General features: G+C 54.2%; 2 protein-coding genes across 6 annotated transcripts in view; both read left to right on the top strand.

Annotated features, from left to right (window-relative positions):
• The window catches only part of Vac14 (VAC14 component of PIKFYVE complex), a 106,115-nt gene extending 103,933 nt beyond the window's left edge, over positions 1 to 2,182 (top strand). Inside the window, exon 19 of one of the 2 annotated variants that reach the window (XM_050143651.1) lies at positions 1,597 to 2,182. In XM_050143651.1, coding sequence (XP_049999608.1) covers positions 1,597 to 1,759 — 163 coding nt within the window. In that variant the 3' untranslated portion in view covers positions 1,760 to 2,182. The remainder of the gene's footprint in view (positions 1 to 1,596) is intronic. The other variant, XM_050143652.1, reaches the window with a different exon arrangement.
• Positions 2,183 to 3,254: 1,072 nt separating this feature from the next.
• Mtss2 (MTSS I-BAR domain containing 2) lies at positions 3,255 to 24,232 on the top strand. 4 transcript variants are annotated; one of them, XM_050143654.1, is made up of 14 exons: positions 3,256 to 3,563; positions 7,978 to 8,039; positions 8,132 to 8,205; positions 8,847 to 8,931; positions 9,033 to 9,124; positions 9,207 to 9,281; positions 10,549 to 10,706; positions 11,039 to 11,146; positions 11,858 to 11,955; positions 13,590 to 13,806; positions 20,221 to 20,295; positions 20,635 to 20,811; positions 20,985 to 21,150; positions 21,320 to 24,232. In XM_050143654.1, exons 1-14 carry the CDS (start codon positions 3,495 to 3,497, stop codon positions 22,105 to 22,107), a joined length of 2,244 nt encoding a protein of 747 aa, XP_049999611.1. In that variant the 5' UTR covers positions 3,256 to 3,494; the 3' UTR covers positions 22,108 to 24,232. The 4 variants fall into 4 exon arrangements, with proteins under 4 accessions (XP_049999612.1, XP_049999611.1, XP_049999614.1 ...); XM_050143656.1 differs by having other exon boundaries at positions 3,257 to 3,563; positions 13,686 to 13,806; XM_050143655.1 differs by lacking the exon at positions 20,221 to 20,295 and having other exon boundaries at positions 3,255 to 3,563.
• The last annotated feature ends 78 nt before the right edge of the window (positions 24,233 to 24,310 follow it).

Raw genomic sequence — 24,310 nt, 5'->3', positions numbered from 1 at the left:
GACAGCATGTAGACTCACGGACCTCCCCCCCCCCCTCGAATATCTCCCCTGTCCCAGACTAAATTATCTGGATAATGGCCACACCCTGGACCTAGGGCTAGAAGCTCCAAGTCCCTCTCCCCTCTTAGGAATCTGGGTTGTTCCCTCTCCCAATAGCTGCTGGGCCAGAGAGGCCTCTTCTCCCATTCCTAGGAGAGTCAACCAGCAGCAGAGGCCCCCAAATGACAGCCAGGTAGGCATCACCAGGCCACTTTCACTCTCCAGCCAACAGTGATCAAGCCCTGGCTCAGGAGGCAATGGCTCAAGGCCCAGGAACACATACTAAGATGTTTTCAGACAGTTTGTCCTTCTTGAAAGAAAGGAAAGAGAATTGTGGGCTAGCATGTGGAAGATGACTCAAGTCCCCAAAAGTTGAATCTGGGAGCAGTTATGCCCTGATCCTGGCCTGAAGCTGGACAGGCTGCAACACTCTGCAACTTCAGCCAACCTCACTGGGGAAGGTACCATTGTGGAAGCTCTGTGATATCTCCCTAGTCTAAACCGCAGCCAGGTGCACCAGCCTTGGGCAGCTGTGTGTAGCTGCCCATCATACCTGAACTAGGGCTGGACACCAGGCAAGTCTCTTTCGTGTAATATCAGGAGGGAACCTTATACTCACGCCATGACATGGCTCCTGTGGCAGCCTCCTTTACAGAATAGGAATGGAGTCAACATGCCCCAGGTCAAGTGTCTAGGCCAGGCCTGCCTAGCTCATTTCCCCAGCTGCTTTCAACACCAGCAATGCTGGGGCCTCTTCACCAACACAGAGGTCCTAGGAAGTCCACCTAGCTGAGTGGCCCACAGTCTTCATGAAACCCTTTGCCAGGGCTTCCAAGCCATTGAGGGAGGGGCACATAAGGCTATGCTGGAAGTTCGGAGGGGGACAGGAACCAGAGTGGCAAGCTAAACACAGTTGATGTGAGGCAACACGGTTGGTACATCAATCGGGAGGACCGTGTGCACTGTAGGTACACAGTGCGCAACTGTGTGGTTCTTCGGCTGTATACAACAAAGAATGGTAGCAGCAGGAATGTAGGTGCCATCACCATGTCCAGTGGGGAGATCGGCTCTTCTTCTCTGGCGGCAGTGGTGACTGCAAGCCTTGGGACCCATTGCCCTGCCAACTTGCAGGCCCAGCAAAAAGACTTCAGTAATCTCAGCTGTCCGCAGCACCAGCCATGCTACTGAGAAAGGGCTGAGCTGCTGCCTCCCCCTTCTCCCCAGACCCTGTTCCAGGCCCCAGCTGGCTTCCGGGCTGGCTGCTAGCCCTGGCTCTCACCCCAAAGGGAGCCACTGGTAAACAGGAAATGCTTCCCCGTGCAGTGCCTGCTCTGGGCACCATCAACAGCCCACAGGCTGAGATATATCCAGGCAGTGTATTGGCTGTTCCCACCAGCTGCAGGAAAGGGAATAGCCATGGGACCCCAAGTACTGTGGATCTGGATGCTAGAAAGGTGTTGCTGGACAGGGTCATGTCACACACATGCCAAGAAACTGAATCTCACCAGTACCTGCCATGATGCAGACACTGATTCTGACTTCTGCCCATCTTCCCAGAGACAGTCTGAAGACTGCCCCCAAGTCCCAGAAAGGTGATTCCCCCAGCATCGACTACACAGAGCTATTGCAGCACTTTGAGAAAGTCCAGAAACAGCACCTGGAAGTAAGACACCAGCGCAGCGGACGTGGTGATCACCTGGACCGCAGGGTTATCCTCTGATGTGCCTGGCATGAAAAGGGCCCAGGTGGCCCATGAAGCACTCAGGGTCTCCAGATGAGGCCACAAGATGCCTAAGAACCTGCCTCGGGCAGGGCTGGACCTGACCACCAGCCCAGTATAGGGAGGGAACAGACTGTTGTGTCAACCCCAGCTCCTCCCAGCAGAGTGCCTGGACCCCAGCACTGTCCACTACACCCTGGCTTGGGACCAATGGCTTCCCTCCTGAGTCGGGTCACAGCCTCAGAATCCAGAAGCAGCTTCTTTCTAATCCCCCTGAGAAGAGCTTGACCTTGGTCCCCAAAGCACTGGCATGGTGTGTATGTCTATGTACATCTGTGTAGATAATGCACAGGCCAGCACAAAGACCTCTACAGAATGATGTTCATCCCTGCCCCAATAAAGAAATGACAGAATCCTTAACCATACCTGCCTGCTCCTCTGCTGACACCTATACCTAGCCTGATGCTGTAGCTGCCCTGGGGCCTTGCCTGTCTTGGAAAGCTGGCCTCAGTACTGGGTCCTGCCCATTCATCTGATGGGGATGTGGGTCCAGGGCTCAGCTCTAACCGGGACCAGCATCGTACTCTTGGCTTTACTCCCATTCCTTAACCCTGGTTTCTGATTCTCTGTGCAGTGTGGACAGCAGGGCACTGCAGATCACTGACTGGGAGGAAAGTAGTCAGAGACAGATGTCCCAACCTTTGATTTAGCTCAGAGAACCTCTGTACCTGTCACCAGACTTAGCCCTTCTTGGCTTGGCCTTCGAATGAACTCCTAATTGCCTGTTCTATCCCTTTAGTCGCCAGGAGTTTGTGCTTGCCTTTCCCTAGAGCCCTAACTATGTGTACCCCATGAGAGTAGGTTCACTTGGAGTCTCCAGGACGACAGCAGTATTTGCCCTCACCAACGTGCACATGCGTGCATCCACACACACTACACTTGCAAGTCTGACACAGACCCCTACTCACGAGGAAGTTGGGCCAGGACACATCACTATTTCCACCCCCAATCCAGGTGGCATCGGCACCAGTTAGAAAAGGAACGGAAGGATGTTTGTATAGGAGGGTGGACTTTATGGATGGTCTGTCGGGTGGACAGCTCCAATGCATCCAGCTCTCATTACCCTCTGCGCGCGTTCCCTATCGGTCTGGCGGGATGTGCTAAGGACCCCATCCGTGGCTGGTCTAATCTTTAGAGAGCCCAAGGCCTTGAAGGTGCAAGGAGGGAGTGCTCCCGCAGGGGGCTGGCCGGGCCCCGCCCCTGCGCCGCCCCGACCCGCGGTGGCGCCCGCGCCGGCCAGCCCCTCTTGCCCGACCAGTCTGGCAGCGCCAAGGCTCGGATTTCAAAGCCCTGGTTTCTGGCCGTGAATGGGCCCTCGCCCGCCCGGCCTTTCCCACAGCCCCCTCCCGCGCTCCCTCCCTGCGGCCCTCCCTCCGCCGCGCCCACGTGACGCCCAAGCCTCGGCGGCTCGGATTACCGCCACCGCTGCTCCAGTGCCCGCGCCGAGGCTGCGCCGCCAACTGCCCGCCTCGCCCCCAGCCCCACCGAGCCATGGCCCGCGCCGCCCGCCCACGGCCCGCAACCCCGGAGCGCCGAGCTACCGGCCGCTGAGAGCGCAGCCCCGAGGCGGGAGCCCCGGCGCGGCCCCGGAGCAGCGCCCGCAGCGGCCCGGCCCCTCCCCTGCGCGGCTCCCCGCGCCCCTTGCGCGCCCTGCTGCCGCGCGCCCGGCCCCAGCATGGAGACGGCAGAGAAGGAGTGCGGCGCCCTGGGCGGGCTCTTCCAGGCCATCGTCAACGACATGAAGGTACCCCTGGGCGCGGGACCCCTCTGAGGAACGCGTGGCGGGCAGCCGTATCCTGCTGTGGTCGTGCGGGGCGGTGTGTGTGTGTGTGTGTGTGTGTGTGTGCGCGCTGTGTCCTTGTCTGAGCCTGTCCTGCTGCGCCCGCCTTGCACCCAGGTCTCTGGGTGCCTGTCTGGGTTGGGGGGAGTCCTCGCAAGTTGGGGTGTCCATGAGGTCGCCGGTGCGATCTAAGGCTGAGCACCCGCGAGCTCTCCCTGCCCCAGACCCCTAAACTAAGAATTGGGTTTGTCTCCAATACCGACCCTTAAGTCCCTTTAACGAATCTAAGGTCTCTCGGGCCTCCGCCCCCTTCCACCACAATGCCCCCCCACATACACCCCGACGCCCCGAAGCCCAGACAATGCTGTCACCGCCAAAGCAGGAAAAAAATAATAAAGCAAAGAACCGTTAACTCTTTCCCCGCCAGCCTCCGTCTCTGCGTGGACGCAGCCCCACCCCCCACCAACAACCCCAGCAAGCTCCAGTACTCTGGTCCTCGGGTGGGGTCATCCCTGCAGCCCAAGGATAGGACTGAATCTACCTTGGGAGGAGGCAGGGAGAAGGCTCGGTGTTGATGAAGCAACCCCGGGTTGGGGAAGCAAGCGCTTTCAGCAACCCCCACTTCCTGATCACTCAAGGTCAGACTGAGCTGGCATCCCTTTCAGGTGGGGAAACTGAGGCTTGGGAATGTCTCAAGGTCATTATGGAGACCCTTAGGTCCTGCTTCTCACCTCAACCCTAATTTACCGAATATTTCCTCACCCCAAAAGAGGCCGGTATTTGACAGGACTGCCCCAAAACTGCCCAGGCAGAAGAGCCTTCCTTCAGTGGCAGGGTGGGAGTGTTTCTGCACCCACCCCCCCCCCATCATACCCCTTCTTTCGTCTAGGAACAGGGTGGCAGACAGGGAGGGAACTAGGCCCTGCACAGAAACTCCTGAGCCTCCCCACTCCCCTACCCCAGGCTCACATATACTCAGCAAGAACCACCCTAGACCCTGGGGGCTGCGGAAGCCACACAGAGCTGCTCTCTACCCCGGGGTTCCAGGCAAATCAAGGTGCTTTAGGAAGGTGGTGGCTTGCAGAGAGATTAGAGACCGTGGCTCCCTCCCAATGCTGCCAGGGGAACACCCCTGGTGAGGAGAGCCACCTTCCAGATCCTTACCCCCACAAAAAAGAGGCCCCAAACCCACACTGGCCTGGGACTTGCCACCTAGCAGCGTGTGGGTGCCTTCCCATAGTTCCGTACTTTCCCTTGGGACCCCCATCCCTGGCAGCTCAGCCTGAGGGCCCCTTCACTGGCCCTCGGCATTTTTTTGCCCATCTTATAAGCGTTTTAATCTTGGTACCAGCATCCCTTTCTGAAACTGGGTAACCCAGACCACCTCCCCTGGCCACTCCTGGACTGGCAGAGGGTGGGAGCTGCCGGCACTGCCTCCCTCTGGCAGCCACTCTGCGAACACTGCAGCAAGCAGCCGCTTCTGCCCAGAAGAAACAGCAGGACTGTGTCCTCCATTTCCTCCAGTTGTAAGGAACTCGGATGAGACACAGGTCCATTCTCAGCAAGGAGCTCGGGCTAAGTGGCAGGCAAGAGTTCTAGATATGTGGGGGCAGGATGGAAGAGGCTTTAGCAAGTATTGTCGCATCACATGTGATACGCCCCTACTAATGGCATGTAAGTGATCAGGGACCCTGGCATAATAGAGGGAACTGGCCACCTCGAGGCTGGTTGCCTGAACTTCAGAAGGCCGCTTTAGGCTGGTACCAGCATCCCTTTCTGAAACTGGGTAACCCAGACCACCTCTGGAATTAAGGAGACTCAGACTGCCCATGGGGCTTATCCCCAGTGAGCTCCCTCTGGAGGGAGCTACTAGAAAGCCCAACCCTGGATGAGGGATGGCCTTGGAGGGGGAGTCCCCAGTCATATCTTCAACTATGGAAACCGAGGATGGCACAGCCCCAGAGGCTGGGAGGGCCTTGGAGAGCTGGCTCGTCCTGCCTTCCGTCTCAGGCCAGCTGAACCCAGAGACTTGAACTTGCCTAGGGCCAGAGGCCTCGTCCATAGAAGCATTGGGGCCCTCACCCCTCACTGGACTATCCAGAAAATGGGCTCATCATAAGCCAGAGTGGGGAGTGTCACACAGACACACAGGCCATGGCTGTGGGGAAGGGCTCCCAGCAGAGAGGTCCTTGCCCTCTAAACCAGTTTCCCTTCACCCACAGTAAGTGCCCCCCGGAGCCCACATGCAAGCCCAGTGAGGGAGCTGTGTCCCTTCTCCTGATTTTACAACTGACGAAACCTGAGGCTGGGGGAACACGCCCACGGTCACCCACCAAAGCCACACACTCCACCTCAGCCCCAGCTACTTCTGTCTCATCCTCCCCCGCCCCCGCCCCAGGGCAGTCCCCATGCTTGTGGCGGAACTGGTGTCTCCTTTGTTCTTCCAGTCCCTGTCACCTCCCCACCTACAAGTGTAGGTGCTCATTACCCTGCTCCCCTGAAAACAGGACCCTTCTATCTTGGTACGTGAGATAAAAGATCAGGCCTTGCCCCCGTTCCCTGGGGCCTCAGAAAAATCAGTTAACCTTGCTGAGCCTCTCTTTCCTCATCAAGAAAATGGACTTCATTCAGGACTCTCACTCACAGGGTGCTAGGAGATGCATGAGCCGAGCATGCATGTTGTAAGGACTAACCCCTGGCCAGGCGATGCAGTTATAGGCCCAGTGATGGCAACAGGGGTCCAGTGAAGATGACGCTCTCCCTGGGGCACCTGTCATTCAGATCTTCATCTCTTTTGCCTTTGAGATTCTTTATGAGCCATGGGGAGTGGGGGGAGCCCAGGGCCTTAAAGACTGGGGTGTCCAGATTCATCTGAGACGAAACTGGGCTTGCCTCTGCAATACCATGGTTTGTCCCCAGCACAGGGGACTGCTCATGGGACCAAGCATTCATGGGGGCCAGGAGAACTAACTTTAGACACCCTGTACCCCAATGTTTTCTCTGTACTCTGGAAGGAGGTCTTAGCAGGCTTTCTTAGCCAAGTGGCATTTAGAAGGTGTAAGAGTAACCCCTCTTGATTTGTTTTGTTTGCTTGTTTGTTTGTTTTGTTTGTTTTTGGTGGGTTGTTTGTTTTTTGTTTGTTTGTTTGAGACAGGGTTTCTCGGTACAGTCTCAGGACTGTGGAGCCAGTCCTAGAACTGACCAGGCTGACCTCGAACTCACAGATATATCCTCCTGCCTCTGCCTCTCAAGTGCTGGGATTAAAGGTGTGCTCCACCACTGCCCTTCTTGAAAGACCCCTAGAGGCCAATGCCTGGGTTAGCTCCTTTCTATCCAGAGCTGTGTGAGTAGGGACAGCCCACTCGCAAACTCCTCTTCCTCCAGCTTTGGTGCCAGGCTCGGTATTTGCTTTCCCTGACACTGGCTTGACTGGCAGGGAGAAGGTGCTTCGGAGGAACTGTGAAACAGCCCGCCTCCTTGCTGCCCCTGGAGAAGCTGCCTAGACCTACCCTGGGGTTCCAGCCAAGCACAGCCTCCCCTAGTCCTTGGGACCTGAGGCTCTACTGTCCCTTTTACCTTGAGAGAAGCCTCAGCCCCAGTCTGCCTACGTGGGATGTGGACTGAGCCTTTGCTAGCCCTGGGCTACCTTTCAAAGAGCAAGGTTTCCCTCAGGGCCGCCCCCAGGCCAGGACTGAACTTTCTCCAGGCCTAGCAGCCATGAAGGGAGAGCATTTGCCAGAAAAGCCCCTTAATCAGACTGGACAACTCAGTCACCATTAACCCGACCTCCCTATTGGGAAACCCCCTCCCAACTTAGAGTCTCTGGCCAGGCTAGGATAAAGGCCACACTGTTCCCCTGGAGGGGAGAGGAGGGGCTGGAGAAAGGTGGCTCTGTTGGCTGCACAAGGCCCCATTCAGCCTGAGGCCTACTTGTCCCAGGCAGGCTGACCAGGCTGTGGAGCAGCCATGGCCTCCCTGGTCCTGTTAGCCACCGGCGCTAGCCAGGGTTGACTAGCTTACCCAAAGCAGCTTCAGGGCCACGTTAGACTTGTGTGCCTTCAGTTCTGCCAATCTCCACCTTCCACAGCACCCGTCCCCCAAACACTAGCAGGTCAGGGCCCACCTTCTACCACATGTGGTAGGGATATGGTGTCCTCCATTGGGCTGATCCCAGAGCCTAATAAGAAAGCCCCTGAAGAGACTGTCTGCCACCCACTGTCTCCTCTGTCTCCCCTAAGGGAGCATGGCGGCACCAACTGCGGACACTTCTTCATGCCTAGCCCTGTGCCTGGGGCCCTCTCTACAGAGTTTGGACATGTGGGGAGCCCTATAGCCCCATATCTCACAACATCTTCCTTCCTCTCCCACGTCACCACAGAGCTCCTATCCCATCTGGGAGGACTTCAACTCCAAGGCCGCGAAGCTCCACTCTCAGCTGAGGTGAGTCGTGCAGGGTTGTGCACGCTGGGCAGGGACGGATAGAGAAGGGCCTCTCACCTGCTGACCATGTCCCCCGCTGTGTGTCTCCCCAGGACCACCGTGCTGGCCGCTGTGGCCTTTCTAGATGCCTTCCAGAAAGTAGCTGACATGGCCACCAACACCAGAGGTGGGGAGGGGGCGTGGTTGGAGGTGGGGGATGCGCCCGGGAGGCCGGGAGGCTGGAAAGGGATATGGGCCATGGGAAGGACACACAGGCCATAGTGGAGACCTTGGCTTCTGCTGTGATGGCATGGGACAGGTGAGCAGTGACAGGGATATTACCAGGAGATCATCGTCTTGCAGTTGTAGGCGGCTCTGTAGTTTTTCAACCATCCCCGTGTGCCTTCTGAGAGTCGTTTGGTTAAGTAAATAGTCCTTGCGGACTCGGAGGCCCCTTTCCTCCTGGTTCATCTAGCAAGCACCTGGGCTTCTGTGCTTTTGAGTGATAACCCAACCCAGGGCTTCATCCTCCTGAATCTGCACACACCTGGGTCCCAGTAGAACCGTTAAGAAATTTTACTGGCTTTTCCTTGGGCGACTCATCTTTGTCCCAGCTAGGAAGGAGGGAAGGCTCCTGTTCTGGCCAGAAGGGTACCTGAAGCCAGAAGCCAAGGAAGGCTAGGATGGCCCCATGTCCCAGCCTAGTTTGGTGATGGAGGTGGGGCAGGGTCTTCCTTTGTGGAACAGCGCGCCCCCTCGTGGCCCGAGGCCGGGACTGCAGAGGCCCCCCAGCCAGGCCCCTTCCTATGCAGCTTGCTTCCTTGCCAGGGGCCACGCGGGACATTGGCTCAGCACTCACGCGCATGTGCATGCGCCACCGCAGCATCGAGACCAAGCTGCGGCAGTTCACCAAGTGAGTGGGCACAGAGGCTCGTAGGGGTATCCTAGCCTAGAGAGGCCATCCCTGCCCTCGCTCGGCCCCCTAGAGCCCTAATCCACACCTCTCTCCCGCAGCGCACTGCTGGAGAGTCTCATCAATCCACTGCAGGAGCGCATCGAAGACTGGAAGAAGTCAGCCAACCAACTGGACAAGGACCACGCGAAAGGTAGAGTGGGGTTTTGCGGGGGGATTCCTGAACCTCTCCACAGGAACCCCTTACTATAGCCCCCCCCCTCACCTCTGCACAGAGTACAAACGAGCCAGGCATGAAATCAAAAAGAAGTCATCGGACACGCTGAAGCTGCAGAAGAAAGCACGCAAAGGTAGAGCCCGCGGCACCCCCGCTGAGGCCCAATCCCTCGGGCCCCACTCCGTAGCCCCAACCGCCCTGTGGAGCACCCCCAGGGCATCAGTCATCCTGGCCAGGGGGATCCTGTCCCCAGCCCAGGACACTCCAACATGTCGGGTGGGACTGAGGGAGCACCCAGCACCCCAGACTGCCCAGGCCCCCCCACCCCTCCCCAGGAGTGGCTCATCTGGCTGTCTTTCACACATTCTTTCTTTCTCTGTCTCCTCTCCTCCTCCCACATCCGTCCTGTAGAGCTGCTTGGTAAGTCAAATGTCCGTCTCTCCAGCTGCTCCTTCCGTCCTTGTTGCATTTGTCTGCCTTCGCCCCCACCCCCCAGCTCAGGGCCATTGGAAGGAACCTCTCCAGGCCAAGAAGGAACAAAGAAGGCGCTTGGTCCACCAAGGGAGGGGCCTGGGGCACACTTCCCCTGGTGTCCTTGGGACCCCTGGCCAGAAGTGAGTCCTAAGCCACTGCTGGGTCAGTCTGCCAGGCCAGGAGGGGTTCACTGGCTGGGCAGGGTGGGGGTCGCAGGCCCTGGCTGCCACACTCCCACACTCCCACCAGGCCAGCCAGGTCCTTACCTGTTACCGACTCCTTCAGCCCCACCATTTCCTCCACATCATCCTCTCACCTCTCTCTCTCTCTCTCCCTCCCTCTCTCTCTCTCTCTCTCTCTCTCTCTCTCTCTCTCTCTCTCTCTCTCTCTCTCTCTCTGCTTTTTTGTGCTGTCCTTGTTGCTGTCCTTGTGCACTGGTACCCGAGCTAAGTTATGGTCCTTGCTGCTACAGCTCCTGACCCCTGCACCTCTTAATGGCCTGGCCTGAACCTGAGCTGAGCCCCTACCCTGCTCTTTGTCCTGCTTTCATCCATATCTCTCTCTCTCTCTCTCTCTCTCTCTCTCTCTCTCTCTCTCTCTCTCTCTCTCGGTCAGGGCTACCGGGCTGGGCCAGTTAAAGCATCTGAGTGATAGAGGCCTCCTGCTGGTCTCCCTGTAGTCTAGCTTACCCCAGATCCCAGGTGGCTGTGCAGCTTTGTGTCGCTGTGTCTGTCTGTCTGTCCGTGTGTCTTCTCTGCCTGCTCTGGTGGGACCAGCCCCTCTACAAGCCTTAAGCCTGCTCCATGCTCCCTGGCTCCTTTGTCCCCAACCCCACAGCCAAAAACACCACCACAGGGGCCTAAACCGTGGGTACAGCCAACCAGGCCAGCGTCCCCCAGCGCGGCCTCTCCTCCCAACCCCTGCAGGAAAAGGAGACCTGCAGCCTCAGCTGGACAGCGCACTGCAAGACGTCAATGACATGTACCTGCTCCTGGAAGAGACAGAGAAGCAGGCAGTGCGCCGAGCGCTGATTGAGGAGCGGGGCCGTTTCTGCACCTTCATCACCTTCCTTCAGCCTGTGGTGGTGGGTCTCTCGATGACTTGGCCCCTCCTCCCTGGGGAGGGGCGGGGAACAGACCCAAGTTAGACCTCTGAACCTCCTAGATTGCTTCTTGGGGAACCTGGGGGAATTCACGCAGGGCTCAGTGTACCTGACCTGAAAGCAGGTCTTACAGTGTGTGACATTCTGCCTGAGTCTAAACAGATGGTTACAGAAGTTACCCTGGTTGTACAGACTCAGCCTGGATCAGCGTTGATGATCAGGAAAGGGCAAAAGAGGAGAGGCCTAACAGGCCTGTTTTGCCAGAGTGGGTGACCGGGTGTGGGGGCCAAGGGACTGACTGGTTGCTTCCTCAGAACGGCGAGCTGACCATGCTGGGAGAGATCACCCACCTGCAGGGCATCATTGACGACCTGGTGGTGCTGACCGCTGAGCCCCACAAGCTGCCTCCCGCCAGTGAGCAGGTGCGGCCAGCCTTGGAGTCAAGGGCCAAGACCAGGACCAGGGAAGAGGCGGTCCTGCCCTCATGTGGGGACAGTAGATAAAAGAGGGAAGTATTTTGGGGAGGCACTTCGGGGAAAAAGTCCAGGGGTTTCTGGGAATACCTGCCCTGGTGACATACGAAGTGCTCAGGACCCAGTAGGGCTCAAACCACAGATGGGCAGAAACCGGGTCCCTGGGTCTTGGCGCTTCAAAACCAGAGATCCCTGGCTGCCATCCACTCCCAGAACACTACCCCTTCCCATTGAGCCAAACCCACCCACCACACAGAAACACACTGTTCTGGACACCCCTGTGATTGGGAACCTACTGCGTACCCCACACTCCGTAGCACAACCCCCTCAGGTTACCTCACTGGGTTCTTTCAGTGGTGTTCTAAGCTGACTCAGAAAGGTTCAGAGAGGATCAAACCTTGATGTCATGGCACTATCTTGACATGAGTCCTCGGGAGCGCCTGCTCGTCCCTCGTCTCCTGCCTGGCAGGGCAGGGCTCAGTCATAAGCCTGCCTTGGGAGAAAGCTAGGGTGGCTTTGAGATCTTCAGGGCATCTCCTGAGGCGTAGTTCATAGCTGAGGACAGAGTGGGGAATGTCCTGCCATGCCAGCTCTCTGAAGCGTAAGACATTCTGCAGGTTAGGAGCTACCTCTAATGACCGCTCCCGTGTCTCTGTCCAGGTGATCAAAGATCTGAAGGGCTCTGACTACAGCTGGTCGTACCAGACGCCACCCTCGTCACCCAGCAGCTCCAGCTCCCGGAAGTCTAGCATGTGCAGGTGGGTGGGGAACTCATGGAAGTTGGGAGGATGTAATCCCAGGAAGGTCTAGGGGACCCAGGAAAGCTGAGTTGGCAATTGCTTCAGCGCCCCAGAACTCACATAGCATCTAAGCACCCCAAAGACTTTTCACATGTAGAGGACATGGGTGCAGGCATTGGTTGGAAGGAAAGGCGGACAGTGAGTTCATTGATGGAGCATCTCATGTGCCAGGCACCAAAGGTTTTTCTACAGTGAGTCCTAGCACCGTTGTGTCAGAGAGAAACTAAGACACTTGAGTCGTAATTTAGCCCTTGGTCTCTGCCAGGCTTAGGACACTGTGGTATGGTACTAAGACAGTGAGATCAAACTGCATGTGATGCAGGCCAGTAATCTTAGCACTTGGGGAGGGAAACAGGAAGATCAAGGGTTCAAAGCCAGCCTGGGATGCTCATTAAGACCCTGTCTCAAACAACAAATTTTAACAAGCTAGTGGAGCACCATTTGTGGTAGCGCACGCCTTTAATCCCAGCACTTGGGGAACAGAGACAAGTGTATCTCTATGAATTCAAGGCCAGCCAAGACTATAGAGACTCTGCCTCAATAAATAAATAAAAAGAGTCTAAGATCAAGAAGTAGTGTGATGGTTTCTGGGAATGTCTGTTTGGGCTTCCTGGGAAAGGACACTCCAGTCTGCTGGTTGCCTCCAGTTGGTCCCCGGCAGTTGCTACAAGCTTCAGCCCTGGCTTGTGTGGGCTTTTTAGGTCTCAGAGATGGGGAGAGGCTTGAATTCTTGCTCATCCATCAGGCTGGCCCTGAAACCAGTTTGAAAGAGATGCTTTTGGTTCAAGGGTCCTTGTAGGGAGGACAATGAACTCAGAACAGTTTATAGATTAGGGAAGCTCTGTCCCAGGTACCCCATTCCCCTGAATGCTCTCTCTCTGGGCACTGGGAGCTAGAGAGAAGCTGGACCCAGGGGTTATGTGGGCCCACAGCCTCAGGGGCTTCTTCAACATTGAATGAGTAGCAATGGCTAGTGCCCATCCTAGGAGGAATGTGAGAACAAAGGAGATATTCAGGGGCAGGGCTTTGGAGGCCCAAGGCCATGCCCAGGAGAAGGGCCATCTTCACTGCCAGGAATGCTAGCCAGAACTGGAATGACTGGACAAAAGGGAGAGCCGCAGAAATCTGCATCCCTAGAGGGGGTGACAAGGTAGCACCCACCTGGCAAGCAGCCTCCGTTTCCAAATGCCCCCACCTCACCATATGCCAGATACTCAACTGTGACTAGACCGCAGCAGCTGGCTGTGGCTGCGAGGAGGCAGTTTAGGAGCTGTCAGCTTGTGTCTGCTCTCAGTTTCCAATGCCTGGTGACTCAGCTTCCCCATCCCAAACCTATGAACAGCCAATCTGATGGTAACGTGGGAGGCAGAGGGACTCCTCACATTGGGTGTGCCCTGATGGGGACTCCCTAGCACTCAGACATGCCATCCCAGAACGCTTCAGTAGTACCTGGGTCTCGGGACCTCGTAGTCTGACATTTTCTTTTCTTTCCTTTGCTCCTCATCTCTCCCTACCCTCATCTGTCACCCTTCCCTCTCTGCACACACCTGTGTCTCCCTGTCTGGCTGCCATGCCCTCCTTCACTCCCTTAGTGCCCCCAGCAGCGGTAGCAGTGCCAAGGGTGGCGGAGCCCCATGGCCTGGGGGTGCCCAAACATACTCACCCAGTTCCACCTGTCGCTACCGCAGCCTAGCGCAGCCAGCCACCACCCGCCTCTCCAGTGTCTCCTCCCACGACTCTGGCTTCGTCTCCCAGGACGCCACCTACTCCAAGCCCCCTTCGCCCATGCCTTCCGACATCACCAGCCAGGTAAGAGAATATCAGGAGGACCACATGGGTGGGGAACGGCCTCGGGCTGTCCTTGAGAGGGGAAGCAATTAGCTCGTGGAGACTGGTCACATGGCCTTCCTGCTAGTCCAGGTTTCTATCATTGATCTCCGTATCCACGCTGCTTTTAAAGAGTGTATCACTGTGTTTTAGATGAGTTTCTTAAAAAACATGTACCTGGATTTTCTTGTTTTATCCAACCTGACGTTTTCTGTGGGAATGATCCAAGCTAGACAAGCGCTCTGTCACTGAGATGTCCTCCAGCCTTAGCCATTGGTGTACGTGGCCGTTTTATTACTCATTGTTTTATGTGGGGGATGTTTTGCCTGCACTTTGTGCACTGTTTACATGCCTGGTATCTGAGGAGTTCAAAAGAGAGCGTTAGATTCCCCAGAGCTGGAGTCATGGACCATTGTGGGCTGCAATGTGGATGCGGGGAAGTGAACCAGACGCTGAACTGTCACCCACACATGTGGTATTTTTGAGTCAGGGTCTTAGGTAGCACAGATTGACCTCTGTGTGTGTGTGTCTGTCTGTCTGTCTGCCTGTGTGTATCTGTGTATGTGTGTGTGTGTGTGTATGTCTGTGTATATGTGTCTGTCTGCCTGTGTGTATCTGTGTATGTGTGTGTATATGTGTCTGTCTGCCTGTGTGTATCTGTGTATATGTGGGTGTGGTGGTGTCTGGGTGTGTAGGTGCACATGGCTGCAGATGCATATGGTGACTCAAGATCAACCTTGGATATTATTTCTCGGGAGCCGTCCACCTTACTTTCTGAGGCAGGGTATCACTGGCCTGGAACTCACCAAGTAGGCTAGGCTGGCCGGTTCCACGTGTCTTTGCTTCCCCAGTGCGGGGATTGCAAGCATACATAACCATGCTTGGCTTTTTTAAAAAATACATGTTTTTTTTTTTTACTATTTTAAATTGTGGGTAGGTGTGTGTCTGCGTGTGTCTGCAGGTGCCCTGGCTCCTTCAGCTGAAATTGCAGCCAGTTGTGAACTCTCTGACATGAATGCTGGGAACCGAACTCAGGCCCTCTGGGAAAGCAGCAGCTCTTGATGGCTGAGCCAGCCCTCCAGTCATAGGCTTGCCTTTTCTCTATGGGTTCTAGGGATCAATCTCAGGTGTTCACTCTTGCCATCTCTCAGTCAGTATGTGTTTACCCCGACTTTCATTGCTTCTGTTCTTCTGCTAAGGTTATAATTAAATGCACGTCATACTTCCTTCTGACTTCCTCTCTCTCTCTTTTCCTTTTTTACTACTACCCAATAAGGGCTTAAGACTTTTTTGTTCGCCGGGCAATGGTGGCGCATGCCTTTAATCCCAGCACTCGGGAGGCAGAGGCAGGCAGATCTCTGTGAGTTCGAGACCAGCCTGGTCTACAGAGCTAGTTCCANTCCTGGAGAGTGGTCATTCAGTTCAACAGGATCCCCTATGTTCATCCATCCACAGGATTTCCTGTCTCGGAGAAGAGAAGAAGCAGGCTTGGATGAGGAATCGTGTTTCTTTCCTGTTGCTCTGATAAACATCACAATCAAAGGCAACTTAAAAAGAAAGGGTTCTTTCATCTTACACTTCCAGGTCATAGTTCATCATCGAGGGAAGCCTGGACAGGAACTCAGGGAAGGATCTTGAAGCGGAAACCGAGTTAATGATGCTCATTGCTTTGATCTTGAGTTCATGCCCAGCTAGATTATTTTTTTTTTTTTTTTTTTTTTTTTGGTTTTTCGAGACAGGGTTTCTCTGTGGCTTTGGAGCCTCTCCTGGAACTAGCTCTGTAGACCAGTCTGGTCTCGAACTCACAGAGATCCGCCTGCCTCTGCCTCCCTAGTGCTGGGATTAAAAGCGTGCGCCACCATCGCCCAGTTTACCCCCTTGATTTTTAAACAGTGTCTCATTGTATAACTCAGGCGGGCCCCAAACTCTCAGTCTTCTTGCCTTAACCTTCTAAATGTTGTGATTGTGGTTGTGAGCCACCACTCCCACTTTAAATACAAAGGTGAAATTCTTTTTGTCCAGTACTAAGAATGGAATCCAAGGCCTCATGCAGGCTAGACAAGCACTCTACCACTGAGCCCCCAATCATTTTCAAACCCAGGGAAGTAAGACTGGTCCAGAAGCATCACATCACATGTTCTACAGCCTTTGTTTGTTTTATTTTGTTCTGTTTGGTTTCGTTTGGGTCCCACCCCCCTCCCATGCACACATACACATTAGCTAGTTTTCACTCTGTCCTTTCATCTGGCCCAGGAGATCAGCGTCCAGCACAGAACCCTGTGTTGCACTGAGTTCTTGTGCCCTCTATGCTTCTCCTGTGTACAATGGCCCAGTTTCCTTTCTTTCCCAACTTTGATGTTTTAAAGACTCCCATTCAGGCGTTCTGTAGGCTGCCTGTGAGTTTGGGCTGGTCTGATGATGTGATGTCTTCTTGCTGAGACTAAAAGGCCAAACATCTCTGGCAAGAACACCGCGGAAGTGGTGCTGTGTCCACATGGGGTGTCATTTTGCCTCATGGCTGGTGACAAGGAGGAGTTGATCAGACTACCCGTTGTTTATTTTCCTTTTGTAATTAATGAAGTATCCTATGGGTGACACCTTGGGACGCTACAAGACCCCTGTCCCCATCCACCGTTCACACCTTTATTTCAGCATCTTCATCTGTTACAGTAGGTATTTCCTGATTCCATCTTTCCTCCCAGATTTATTAATTGAAATTCCACTGTAAAATCAACCTGTCCCTTCTCCCCATATATTTGTGTAGCCATTTACTTTTTTATGCCATAATTGACTCATAAAACTATTTGATTCTATGGGTTAAAACCCATTACTACTGAATCGAGAATTTTTTAATTGATATATTCTGTCCATCCATACAAAGTCAGTGTATCGCAATGGTATATCTGAATAAGTCTGCAAACTGAACACTCAACGCAGCCAGCACAAAAAGCAAGACACAGCTTGATCCGCAAAGTCTGCATTACTCCATTGCTACACTCCCACACCTGGCTCTGTGTGTGTGTGTGTGTGTGTGTGTGTGTGTGTGTGTGTGTGTGTGTGTGCGCGTGTGTGTGCGCGCGCGCGCCTATAATTTACTAGACTAGGAGTATAGTTCAGTTGTCAAGCCTTGGGTTTGATCCCAGTACCACAAAAAATTTATGTATATGGTTTATATGAAATCATATAGTACGTGCCTTATGTATTGACTTCTGCTCTCAGCATTATGTTTATGAGACATTAGATTTATCTGTTCTACATGGAAACGGGTATCATTTTCATTGATATGTAACATTCCATTGAATGTGTATGTAATTTATTTGAGTAGTCTGTGTTTTCTGGACATTTAGATAGTCCCCTGGTATTCTAGGTTCATTTCTGTTGCTGTGATAAAATATCGTAACAAAAAGGGCTCTTAAAAGAGAAAGGGATTTATTCATTTTATTATCCAGGTTATAGTCCATCCTTATGGGGAAGCCAAAGTAGGAGCTTCAAACAGCTCATTGACAAGTCACTAGCAGAGAGCAGTGAATGAACCCGTACATGCTTGCTTGTTTGCTGTGCTCAGCCTGATTTCTCTGCTCACACAGATCAGGGCCCCCTGCCTAGGGAGTGGTGCCTCCCACAGTGGGCTGGATCGGTTAGTTCAAGACAACCCCCCATAGACATGTGCACAGACCAATCTCTCTTCTCAAGGGTTGATACATTCTGTCAAGTTAACAAAGCTAACCATCACCAGGCGATGGTGGCGCACGCCTTTAATCCCAGCACTCAGTACTCGGGAGGCAGAGGCAGGCAGATCTCTGTGAGTTCGAGACCAGCCTGGTCTACCGAGCTAGCTCCAGGACAGGCTCCAAAGCCACAGAGAAACCCTGTCTCGAAAAAAAAGCTAACCATCACACCATGCTCTTTCTAATACACAGTTCTGTGGATAGGAGTAGAATTTTTGAATTGCAGGATTCTTATTAACACGGTTATGACAGTTATTGGCTATGCCGCATCCCTACTAGCCCTGGTATTTTATAACTTTCCACGTTAGCCATTTTAATAGGCATACAACAGTAGTACCCCATATTTGAATGTTCCTTATGGTGATGTGGTAGAATGTTTTTCATACTTTTTCTTTGAGACAGGGTCTCACTACGTAGCCCTGGCTGTCCTGGAACTCACTCTGTAGACCAGACTTGACTCAGACTCACAGAGATTGGCCTGTCTCTGCCTCCAGAGTGCTGGAATTAAAGTTGTGTGCTGCTAGGCCTAATGTATTTCTTTACACTTTTAAAGTACATTTGAATATATTCTTTTGTGCAGGGCCTATTCATATCATTTGCCCATTTTCCATGAGAGGAATAGTATTGGTGTATGTGCTGATTTTTAGAACTCTGCACAGATTATAGATACATGTCCTTCGGCAGAAATATTCTCTGAGTATATATTTTCCTGAATTCATGTGCACCACCGCATGCAGTGCCCGAGGAGACCTGAAGAAGGCATCAGACCCCTTAGAACTAGAATTACAGCTAGTTATGAGCCACCATGTGGGCACTGGGAACTGAACCCAGGTCTTCTACAAGAACAGCAGTGCTCTTAACTGCTGAGTTGTCCCTCCAGCCCCTTTAGTAGTATCTGAAGGACTAAATTTAAAATCAATTTAATTTATCCATCTTAAAAATCATTAGTTCTTTTCCTGTCCTGAGATATTGGATCATTCAAAGACTCTTTATTCTATCATCTTATTTCTCCAGACCTTTACTCTCTGATTTCTTTTTTAATATTTATATATTTATTGTATGTACAGTGTTCTGTCTGCATGTATGCCTGCATGCCAGAAGAGGGCACCAGATCTCATTATAGATGGTTGTGACTCTCAATGTGGTTGCTGGGAATTGAACTCAGGACCTCTGGAAACACACACACAGCCAGTGCTCTTAACCTCTGAGCCATCTCTCCAGCTTCTCTCTGATTTCTTTCTCCTGCTTTATTGCCCTGGAAGAGATTGCTAGCACTAAGTAAATACGTTGATAGTGGATGTCTTTTCTTCTCTCCAGCCTCAGAGGGAAAGGTGTCAGTATTTCTGTGGATCTTCTCTCTGGGGCTAAAGAAGTTTCATGCTGTTTTTTTTTGTTTTGTTTTGTTTTTGTTTTTTAAAGATTTATTTATTTATTTAGTATGTATACAGTGATCAGCCTCCATGTATGCCCACAGGCCAGAAGAGGGCACCAGCTCTCATTACAGGTGGTTGTGAGCCACCATGTGGTTGCTGGGAATTGAACTCAGGACCTCCGGAAGAACAGTCAGTGCTCTTAACCTCTGAGCCATCTCTCCAGCCCCAAGTTTCATACTGTTAATGGTTTGTGTTGTTTTCATTTTTCTGTGTGTGGACGTTGAATTTCCTTGCTGAGTTTTAACATTGGATTTCTTTTTTTTTTTTAAATTTATCTATTATGTATACAATATTCTGTCTGTGTGTATGCCCACATGTGGTTGCTGGGAATTGAACTCAGGACCTTTGGAAGAGCAGGCAATGCTCTTAACCTCTGAGCCATCTCTCCAGCCCCAACATTGGATTTCTTAACTGTCTAATGTCGCATCGCTGAATGTGTTGTTTCCCCCTCAGTCCTCTTCTCTGGTGCCTTGTTCTCTTTCATCGGGTGGTCTTGGCTCTCCACTGTAGGAAGTCTAGTAGTCTAAATGGGGGAGGTATGGAAGTGGTGGCCGGGGAAGATACTGAAGCCACCCTGGCCTGGCTGACCCATCCCACAAGGATGGGGCATCCCCCAACTTCAGCTCTGATCTCAGCGCCAGAGTCAGCATCCTCCTCGAGATCCTGTACCCGACTATCCTCTTCCTCCCTGCTGCTGAGTGTCTGCCCCAGAGACTCACGCGCCTCATTCTGCCCGACCGCTGCCCAGTGCCTAGCCACAGTCCCAATTCTTCCCTTACTCCAGGTCATACATGTGCTTAAGCACAAAAAACTGATGGGCAACTCAGCCACATGTACCCAGAATGGTGCTCAGGACTCTAGGTCGTCCCTTTCCTGAGAAAATAGTGACATCATCGACCAAGATGCCCAAACCAGACATCCGTCTTTGTCCTCGGTGTCACTCTTTCCTTTGCCGCCATGCATAAGCTGTCAGCAGTGAATCCTAAGTTGAAGACTTAAAAATATGGACTGGGTTGTGTGGGCAAGTTGGCTCCTGCAGGATGTTCCCTGGGACGCTGCCTTCTGTGGTGGTCTTGGTGACTGTCATACCAGGAGGGGAGTACGGGGTGAAGTGCTTTATCAAACCGCTCACTACATGCTACCGCTATGACCAGAACTCTTTTCTCCTCCCTGCCTTCCTGGCCTGTCTGTCCGCGGGCCCCGTCTGCGACCACCCATTCGCCTCTGCATGGCAGAAGTCCTCCAGCTCTGCGTCCTCCGAGGCCTCAGAAACCTGCCAGTCGATTAGCGAGTGCAGCTCCCCCACCTCGGTCAGTGCCCTTGGCCCCAGTCCCGTTGCCATCACCAGCTGTCCATCCCATGTATACATTGCCACAGCAGGGCAGCCAGATTCCGCAAGAGCTTTCTTTGTGAAGCAGACGCTTGGGCGTTTGCTGTGGCCATGACTTTGAGTCTTGGAACAACCTGCCCTGCTCTGAGCTGGTGGGACTGAAGTCTCCACTGCCCACCGGATTCGGGCCTTAGCCCTTATTGTAAACAATAGGCCCCTCACAGATCAGCACCCCTGAGCCTCAACCACAAAGAAGGGCCTCTTTGGTCACGGGCAGTAAGGCCAACGGTCCTTCTGACTTGCTTGCCCTATCTTGCAGGACTGGACCAAGGCGGGTCCCCATGAACAGCCCTCGGCCACCACCCTGCAGCGGAGGAAAGATCGTGTGGAGCTCCTGCGAGACACTGAGCCAGGCCCTGCTGGTGGAAGCATTGTGGGCCCCAGTGGAGAGGAGGTACCACGACCCAGGATGTCTCCTGCCACCATAGCAGCCAAGGTAAGTAGACAGCTCCCCAGCCAGACCCACCTCTGCTCTCAAGTCAATGCCAGGATGCCCACATGCCTGCAGATGGTCTTCCAGGCCTACTCCTTAATGGAGCTCTCTAAAGTCCCTAAAGAGGGTTTGACGTGGAGTGTGAAGCTTTAGTCCGCCATTTTCCCCACCCTCAGCATGGTGAGGAAGTGTCCCCTGCAGCCAGCGACCTGGCCATGGTGCTGACCCGTGGACTGAGCCTGGAACACCAGAAGAGCAGCCGGGACTCACTGCAGTACTCCAGCGGCTACAGCACACAGACCACCACGCCTTCGTGCTCCGAGGACACCATTCCCTCCCAGGGTAGGCCTAGAGGGGTCTCTCAGGTTGTGTGTGCTTGCTGGGCCTTCACCACCCCAGGACCCACCCAACTCAGGACAGCTGGGATGAGGCCTTCCTTCTGTCTCCCTTGAGTAGATGTGGGGTTCAGGGAGCACCTTGGTCCTGGGTTCACCACACCCTGTGTTTCCAGGCTCAGACTATGACTGCTACTCTGTGAATGGGGATGCCGACAGCGAGGGCCCCCCTGAGTTCGACAAATCATCCACCATCCCTCGGAACAGCAACATTGCCCAGAACTACCGCCGCCTGATCCAGACCAAGCGCCCTGCCTCAACTGCTGGGCTGCCCACCACAGGGCTGCCCACAGCCATGGGGCTACCTTCAGGTGCACCTCCTGGTGTGGCCACCATCCGCCGCACACCCTCTACCAAGCCCACTGTGCGCCGCGCCCTGTCCAGCGCTGGCCCCATCCCCATTCGCCCACCCATCGTCCCTGTGAAGACACCCACGGTGCCCGACTCCCCTGGTTATGTGGGGCCCACTCGGGCAGGCAGCGAGGAGTGTGTCTTCTACACAGACGAAGTGGCTTCACCTCTGGCTCCAGACCTGGCCAAAGCCTCCCCAAAGAGGCTCAGCCTCCCCAACACAGCCTGGGGCAGCCCTTCCCCGGAGGCGGCCAGCTACAGCGGGGCTGGGGTTCGGCTGGCCACTGAGGACGATGAAGAGCAGCAGCTGGCTGCCAACAGGCACAGCCTGGTAGAGAAGCTCGGGGAGCTGGTGGCCGGCGCCCATGCCCTGGGTGAGGGCCAGTTCCCCTTCCCGACGGCTCTGTCAGCCACGGCCTCAGAGGAGACGCCCACCCCACCCCCTGCTGCCACCAGTGACCCCCCAGCCGAAGACATGCTGGTGGCCATTCGACGCGGGGTCCGACTCCGCAGGACCGTCACCAACGACAGGTCGGCGCCCCGTATCTTATGATGGTGCCACCCTCCCCTTCACGTTTGGGCTGGCACAAGTAGGGGGCCTGGTCTGCAAGCAATGGCCAGCCACTCTGAGCAGTGGCACAGCCAGAAGACAGAACAGCGCCAGGAATGAGGCACAGCCACTTTAAAGAAAGACGACCAGGCTGATCTCAGCATCTCACGGGAGGCGACTTCCTTTCCGCACCTCACCAGGACAGAGCCTGTTTTATACTTTCCTCACCTCCTCCCGCTCCTTCCTGCAGGCCCTACTTTGTCCCAAACCCTGAGCCCATAACCAAGGGCTGGGCCTGCCACATGGGCCCCACCTGGCCCGGGGTCCACAGTTCTCTTCCTCTGGTCCCACTGCACCCCATGTCCATATGCCCAGCTCTTTCCTTGAATGCTGGCTCCCTCTTCTCCCTGCCTGGGCCCTGTCCCCTTTCTTCTTGCCTTTACCCTGCCTCTCCCAGACTCCACTCTTTTGGGGGCAGAATGGTCATGGGAGGGGCCAGGCACCCTATCAGCTGAGTATCAATTTGTGACTAGGATTAGGGAATAGTCAGGTTGGGAAGCCAAGCAGGCCCACTCGTGTGGAAAGAGCCTAGAGGGAGGAAATGTAGGGGCCTTGCCTCAGGGGACCTTCCAGCTCCCCTCCCTGTAACTTGTAGCTAGTGGAGGTGAGGCAGCGCAGCAGGGGAACGAGGCCAGAGGCGCACATCAGGTATGTTAAACATCCCGCTCTCATCTGGACACATCGAGGCTTTAACTTGGCAGCTTGGGGTTACAGTCTCGCCCATTGCTAGGGACGAGGGCTGGAGCATTAGAGGGTATGGGGGGTATTTTATGACTGTAATAAATGGAGCTGACCCCAGACAGGAACTATGTGTGGGGCTCGCTAGTGATACAGGGTGTGTGTCTGAGTGCCTGAGAGAAGGGTGGAGTCAGCTCTCCCCAGACCAGGGGAAGCTAGTCTTCTCTCCAACGTCTGGAGTGTTGGTAGAATAAGGCTGGAGAGGGTAGGCCAGGGTCTCGGGCCAGTCTGCTGTGGTCTGAGTGAGCTGCAGGCCCAGCTTGGAGCAAGTCTTAGAAGGTTGCTTTTGACTTTCTGTTGCCAGAGGCAACACCATCCCTAGAAAGTCTTTGCCTGCAGGCCTGGCTGGGGCTGGCAGCAGGGGCCAGAGAAAGAGTGGGGATTGCCTCCACCGTGCACCCCAAGTCTGAGTAAGTCAAAGCATGTATGTGTAGGGCAAGAGGGGAGATTCAGGAGGTACGGGTAGAGCAGGCAGCAGACTCCCCCCACCCCACAGGGAGTCCGGAGCGTGCCGTGGTCAGGATGGAATGGAGTTGGGGCTGACCTGGGCCCAAGGTCCTGGGTGCTCCAGCACCCATGCGATTTCTAGAAAATGAGCTCCAGATCTAAGCCCTTGTCCACCAAACTCAGTTGTCACCAAGTATCAGGTCCAGGAAGGCGGATGGCCAGATGTGGAACCCTGGGGTGGCACCTTCCCCTAGGACTGTCAGGGCTGACGGAAAGGGACACATGATGTGGGGTGGGCAGATGTGGCCCCTACACCTAGGGTGTGGCTGTGTCTGGGAGGGGGGGCTCTAAGCCCGATGGGAAGGGCAGTCAGGGACTTTGCAGGAAGAGGATGGGGTGGCATACCCATCCCCACTCAGCCTTCCCTCCAGGGCTGTACATACTCCATCCCTCGTCTGACCCCCACATCCCCTTCTGCCCACTGCCACCTTCTCTTTAGTACCTGCCTCTCACATAGGCCCACCCTTGGGATCCGAGCCAACCGTCCTGCACCACAGACTTTGGCTTCACTTACATTTTCCATTTTGTACAGCAAACTATTCTTTTCAGATGTGTCTTCTGACTGAAGTAACTTTTCTGGTGCTGTTACCGTGTTCCTTTTTTTAATTTATTTTGCCACCCCTCCTGGTTCCTACTCACTCCCACCCCCCACCTACTATCCTCTCATCCCATCAGAACCACTTTTTTTTTTAATTTTCTTTCCATTTTGGATAAATTCTCCTACCCACACCCTTTCCATCCTTTCCGTGATTAAGTAGTCACTGCTACAAGTAACAGATGCACTGTGAAGATTCCAGTATTAATAAAATGGTCCTGTAGTTAACACCCTGGCCCCCGCCTGTCTTCCCTGAGCCTCTGTTGCTCACCTACTCTGCTTCCTACCCCTGCATCCTGCCCTTCC

The sequence above is a fragment of the Alexandromys fortis genome, unplaced genomic scaffold (genome assembly GCF_014885135.2).
Source record: "Alexandromys fortis isolate MF-2015 unplaced genomic scaffold, M_Fortis_MF-2015_v1.1 scaffold_1, whole genome shotgun sequence".
NCBI lineage: Eukaryota > Metazoa > Chordata > Mammalia > Rodentia > Cricetidae > Alexandromys > Alexandromys fortis.
The sequence above is the reverse complement of the archived record's forward strand: the minus strand, read 5'-3'. Positions and strand labels throughout refer to the sequence as shown.

Coding starts and splice junctions, on each gene's coding strand:
- Mtss2 (XM_050143654.1), top strand. CDS start 3,495: ATGGAGACGGCAGAGAAGGAGTGCGGCGCCCTGGGCGGGCTCTTCCAG. Junction 9,282..10,548: donor GCAGAAGAAAGCACGCAAAG/GTAGAGCCCGCG, acceptor CAACCCCTGCAG/GAAAAGGAGACCTGCAGCCT. Junction 20,812..20,984: donor CTGCCACCATAGCAGCCAAG/GTAAGTAGACAG, acceptor CCCCACCCTCAG/CATGGTGAGGAAGTGTCCCC.